Genomic DNA, 6,494 nt, shown 5'->3' with positions numbered 1-6,494 from the left:
ATATAATACTCTTCCAATCCTAAGTGTAGTAGTTAATAAGTAAGTTTGTTAAATGTAAGATTCTATTTCACTTTATTTTTTATATTTATTATTTGGGTTAAGGTTCAATTTTGTCCTCGAAGATTTTGGATCTTAATTCTCATTATTTTTTTAAAACCAATTTATCTAACTCATAAACTTATACATAATATAATTTTATACGAGAATCTTTTAAAAAAATTGGATCACATTTATTAAAATTAAATAATTTATTTAACTTTCTTAAATAATTTAAATTAGTCAAGTGAGTAGTTTTCACATTGTTAAAGCATAGAAGCATGCACACGTGTGTTTTGTTGAGTTCGCTAGCCGCCGTACATATATATTTTTTTCAGTTTTTAATATAAGAGCTAATATATGACTTTTAATTTGATCCTAACTATAAATCTTAGTTTATTCTGTTTTTCATATTTATCCAACTTTTTCAAAGTAATATTTTTAGTAATTGCATATTTTAAAGGTTTCATCAAATGATAATTCTAACTAATACATATAATTAGTAAGGGTATTTTAGGAAATACAACACATATTTATTACAAGTAAGTAACTTAACTAATTTTTTAATTTTTTAAATTTATTAATTAGGTCTTATATTAAAATAGTACATAATATGTCAAAGCAATTTATTTTATTTGGCCGGAAGGTCAAAGCAATCATTAACCATGAAACGAATGAGAGAACGAAGAAACGTGGAAGCCCACCATTGATGAAGATTTCACATGCCCAACAACCACCCCAATCTTGTCCTGTCTCCTTCAATTTTTTTTTTGGCTCAATGTTTGAGTCACCAAATTGGAATATTAACTATATACTCCTCAGTACTAATATAAATATATTTAACTAATTTGATTAGATTAAAAAAATTAGATAAATTACTTAATTATAAAAATATAACATATTTTTCCTAAAACACTATAATCATCTTTCTTAATATCTTCTCTTCATGTTCTACTTGATTATGGTTAAGGTAGTATCCGTAGAGATAATTTTAAAAAAATTGATAAATATGAGAAATATGTCTTATATTTAGGACCAAAATCAATTCAACAATTAGTCTTATATCAAGAACCAGAGGAGTATATTTTAAAGGTTAATATAGTTTTTTGTGCTTCAAATTTATTATTATTTTTGTCTTAATTTCTCAAATTTTAAATCATAGATTTTAGTACCTAAGTTTTTTTTATTTAGAATATCAGTCCTCATAATCCAATAAAAATCTGGACAATTTTGCTCCTTGAAAACCAAAACCTGTGATTTAAAATTTGAGAGACCAAAACCAAAATGAGGACAAACTTGAGGAACCAAATATTATATTAACCCTATTTTAAAATTACTCATTTAAATTAAAGATGATTAAACTTTGTTTTTTGTTTGCGTCTCAAAACAATAAATAGTTTTAAATATTCATAAATTTAGAAATTCATTTTAAGTAAAAACGACTCAACCATCTTTTCGGTTTCGTAGGGTAGCCGGGGATGCCTTATAATAATGATTAAAGTATTCAATTCCCCTATTTAAAATACGTAGGATGAGTCAACTTCTCATAGATGTGCATGCATATATACATAAGTGTGCATGTGTAAATTCCTTTGTAGATCATATCAAATGAATCTTGAAAAAAAAAAATCTCGAAAATTCTTTGATAAGGTTACATATTAGAGAGAATTACAATGAAATCGTAAGAAAAGAAAAAATTACAAAAAAAATTTAAGAAATTGTCATTTTTTACTTAAATTTGTTCTTACAGACTGTTTAGATTGTTATTGGGACATTTTATTAATTAATTTTTCAAGAGTTGATTGTAATTCTCTGTACATATTAGGAACGCAACGCAGGTAGAGATAGAATATAGAAGGTGGAGACTAAAAGTGGTACCTGCTTCGTGGAGAACGCCTTAAACATACAAGAATGTGAAACACACGCATGCTTGATGCTTCTCAGCTTTATTCCTCCAACTGTCAACTACCACTTCCTCCCTCCCCCCCCAACCCCCTGTGTTCATACTCACTTACCTTCTCTCTCCCCTCTCCTCCTCACCTTCAACTGTATTTATGTTTGGTCACAAAGAAAATAAAAGGATGAGGCCCAAAAAACAAAACGAGAAGAAAAATGTAAATAACAAAATAGGAAAGAAAATTATAAGTTTTCTTGACTCGATAGTGGTTTTTTCCTTTGGGGGAGGGGAGATAATTTGAGGTTAAAAAAAAAATAAAAGAGAGACTTGGACCCACGAATCTTCTATATAAACTTTCCTCTTTCGAAAAGCAAATATGCTAAGTTTTTTTTTTAAAAAAAACAACGCTGGTCAAATTTATATGATTGGGAAAAAAATATGTTTTTGACACATCTTCTAGGAAAAAAAAAAAGGGGCATGAGGCCCCGATATTTTCCATGTGAATATTGTTGTGGTTATTATTTTCTTTTAATTTCTTCTGGTTTTTATTTTCTATTCACCCTAAAATAAGAAGAAAAGCATTTCTCTCTATTTTTTTCCTTTCCTTCGCTTTCCCTTCTCAACCAAATGAATTATAAAACCAAATAATAGTAGTTATTACTTATCAATTTCTATAATAATTTATTTATAAATCTTATTTTTTATATAATACACCAGTATATTAAGGGTGGAAATAGGCCAAACCCTTATTAAAGACCAACAGCTAATTTACTTTGAGTCTAGTATAACATATTTAATGAATAGATTTAGGGGTTGTACTTATTTAGGCAAAAATGTTAGATATATTTTCATAAGGTTTAGCCTGCAAACCTCTATTCATGGCCTATTATTTTTTTAATTTGAATTATTATATATAATTTAATCTAATTTAATTTTATAAATTATCTATAAAATTAACTTACCCTTAACACCCAAATTTTACATCCATCATTCATGTACAAGCTCAGTTTTTTCATTCATCAGTCATCTCTCCCCCCCCCCTCCATTGCTTGTGATGACAATATTAATTCACTCCCTCTCCCTTGATTTTGGTGTCTGAAACACAATAATTGTTTTAAGTTTATTTTAATAACACCCAAATGAAATATTATAGTAATATCGGTAGGAGGACTTGTCATATTTTTACGAGAAAGCAAAAAAAGTAAAATCTAGTTTTACAGTTATGCTTGGTTAATTTAAAAATATATATCTCCTTGATTAAGGAGTGATTATTTTCCTTATTCTTGCTTGCTCAAACAAGTATTAGTACTAGGCTTTTAAATATATAGGTTTCAAGAATCACATAGGACCTTAGAAGTATATGTTTTAAAATATAACCTATTTAAAAGCCTACATTTTAATTAAGTCTTTGAAAGGCTTTATACTATGTCAAGCCTTTTGAATGTTCAAGTTTAAAACTAAAAAATCCTCTATACAGACTAAGGCTTAGGTTTAGGTTTTAAATCTAGTTTCAATCCCAAATTTATTTAATTAGTTAAAACCCAACGTACCTAACTTATTTCTACTCTCAATACGTTCCGCCAATTATGGATAATGCCGCATTTTTATTTTATGCATGAGAACTATATGAAAACACTTCCAAGTAAAAAAAAAAAAACACACTCATATTTAAGGTAAAATAATGAAAGTGTATTTTGAGTGTCTCGCTCTATTCATCGAATTGAATAAAATAATAAACATGCATCCCACACTCATTCATAAATAAATATGCATATCGAGCCATTATTAAAGTTATTCTTTTTAGAAAAAGAATATATTTACTTTTTAATCCCTTCCACATATAATTTTTCTTCTTTTTTTTTTCAGTAAAACGATCGATAAATGGTTTTTTGTTTTTTTTTAACATCGTGAATTATGCCGCTTACATTATCATCGTCACCACAACCACCACCGCCGTCCTAATCCTCTCACCACCATCATCGAAGATTCACTTTCATTTCCGCAGCATCTTCTCTGTCAATTAATATTGTCACGTGGACCCCACAACCCCACCTACGTGGCACCTTCCTTCTCCCCCTCCATTTCCTTCCCGGTTCTCAGTTCCCTCCGCTATAAATAACTCCCGCCACTTTCATCAACCATCTCCACACACAACAATCTCACTCTCTCTCCCCCCCCCCCCTCTAAGTTCTCTCTGATCGATCCGTCGCCGGCGGCCATGGACCAGCTTCCGAAACGCCAAGCAAACTTCACCCAACTCACTCCTCTCACTTTCTTGTCCAGAGCTGCTTCTTCTTACCCCAATCGCATCTCCATTGTCCATGAATCCACTTTCTTCACTTGGCCTCAAACCTACGATCGTTGTCGTCGTCTCGCTTCCTCTCTTCGGTCCCTCAACATATCCAAATACGATGTTGTAAGTACTACACAACATCATCAGACTTATCATCCTCGTCGTACAGTTTTGTAATACGATGTTTTTTTTTTTGGTGAAATATAATACGATGTTTGTTGACGATAATTAATTGGTTTCATGATTGTATGCGTTCAGGTTTCTGTGCTGGCACCTAACATTCCGGCCACGTACGAGATGCATTTTGCAGTTCCGATGGCCGGTGCTGTGCTCAACACCATTAACACTCGCCTCGACGCTAACAAATCGCCACCATTCTTCGTCACTCTGACGCCAAAGTCCTGTTCGTGGATTACGAATATGTGCCCAAGGCTCGTGATGCGCTTCGTTTGCTCATGAATGATCACCGGAATCAGTATTCGTCGCTTCCGTTCGTCGTTGTCATCGACGATATAAACTCCCCGACGGGGATCAGGCTGGGAGAATTGGAATATGAACAACTGGTTCGTCATGGTGATCCGAATTATGTTCCAGAGGAAATCCAAGACGAGTGGGATCCCATAGCTTTGAATTACACTTCAGGAACAACTTCGGCTCCCAAAGGAGTCGTTTACAGTCACAGAGGCGCTTATCTCAGTACTCTCAGTTTGATACTTGCTTGGGAAATGGGAAGCGAACCGGTTTACTTATGGACACTTCCCATGTTTCACTGCAACGGCTGGACTTTTACGTGGGGCGTGGCGGCGCGCGGCGGCACCAACGTCTGTCTCCGGAACATAACAGCTTCTGAAATCTACAGAAACATAGCCCAACACAATGTGACTCACATGTGTTGCGCTCCCATCGTGTTCAGCATCATGTTAGAGGGGAAGCCGACCGCTGCAATGAAGTCTCCGGTCAAGATATTTACCGGAGGAGCCCCGCCTCCGCCGGCGCTGCTCGAGCAGATTGAATCTCTCGGGTTTCATGTAACTCATGGGTACGGGCTGACGGAGGCGACGGGACCGGCATTGATATGCGAGTGGCAGAAGAATTGGAACCAGCTTGAGAAAAGGCAACAAGCAGGGCTGAAAGCTCGACAAGGAATCAGCATATTAACAATGGCAGACGTGGATGTGAAAGACTCGGGACGATGAAGAGTGTGCCTCGAGATGGGAAAGCCATGGGAGAGATTGTGCTAAGAGGAAGTGGAATAATGAAGGGCTATTACAGAGATCCTGAATCTTCCTCAAAAGCTTTCGAAAATGGCTGGTTCTGGACTGGTGATGTTGGAGTGATACACCCAGACGGGTACGTGGAGATCAAGGATAGGTCAAAGGACGTGATAATATCCGGCGGAGAAAACATAAGCAGCGTCGAGGTGGAGTCGGTGCTGTATACACATCCGGCGGTGGCGGAGGCGGCGGTGGTGGCAATGCCTCATCCACGGTGGGGGGAGAGTCCTTGTGCTTTTGTAGCCTTAAAGAAGAACCCAGAAGAAGTCGGTATTGTCGACGAAGGACAGATCGTAGCTTATTGCCGGAAGAAGTTGCCGTCTTTTATGGTTCCCAAGGCGGTGAAGTTCATGGAGGAGCTGCCCAAGACGTCGACGGGGAAGATTCAGAAGAATGAATTGAGAAACAAGGCCAAAGCATTCGTAGAGTCCGAGGTTAATAACAATCATGTTTCGCAGTCCAAGAATGATAATACTAAAAAGAAGAACAAGAACAGCAACTATGGAGTTAACCAGAATATTGATGCATATAATGTGCAGATTATGGCTCACTCTCGTCTTTGAAGTTTCAAGTCTTTCAATCGGAAAGTTTAAAGATAATTTGATGTTACACATTGTGAGAAAACGAGCTTTTCTAGATGCTTTAGAGTTTCAAGCTTTATGAGCCCCTGTACATGCCAAAGGCCGCCATATTCTGTTCTATTCGTATTTAAGGCTTGTAATCTAGCAAGTTAATAGGTGTTTATTTATTATATTAATGTTAATATATATTAATTAATTATTGTTGCCTTGAAAAAAGCGTCTTCGATCTTCTTCCGCGAAATAAATCGGCAATTGCACAAAATAGAAAGAGCTGAGCTTTATAGTTTGTGGGCCTCATTGATCAGAGAGCATCACAATGCCTTTGATTGGATGATTTGTATTGGAAATAAGAGTTGTTTTAGTTGATAAGGAGTCGATTCATAACTCATAAAGTCACATGTAAGTTCAAATTC

General features: G+C 35.2%; 1 protein-coding gene across 1 annotated transcript; it reads left to right on the top strand.

Annotated features, from left to right (window-relative positions):
• Positions 1-4,096: 4,096 nt before the first annotated feature.
• On the top strand, positions 4,097-6,257 carry LOC114755895 (butyrate--CoA ligase AAE11, peroxisomal-like). Its single transcript, XM_028944794.1, is given in 4 exon segments — positions 4,097-4,349; positions 4,485-4,584; positions 4,587-5,411; positions 5,414-6,257. Coding segments are annotated over 4 exon segments (1,773 nt in total). The 5' UTR covers positions 4,097-4,151; the 3' UTR covers positions 6,064-6,257.
• The last annotated feature ends 237 nt before the right edge of the window (positions 6,258-6,494 follow it).

The sequence above is a fragment of the Neltuma alba genome, unplaced genomic scaffold (genome assembly GCF_004799145.2).
Source record: "Neltuma alba isolate B1F8T4 unplaced genomic scaffold, ASM479914v2 tig00010346_pilon, whole genome shotgun sequence".
Classification (NCBI taxonomy): Eukaryota; Viridiplantae; Streptophyta; class Magnoliopsida; order Fabales; family Fabaceae; genus Neltuma; species Neltuma alba.
Note: the sequence above shows the minus strand (reverse complement) of the source record. Positions and strands in the feature narration are given on the sequence as shown.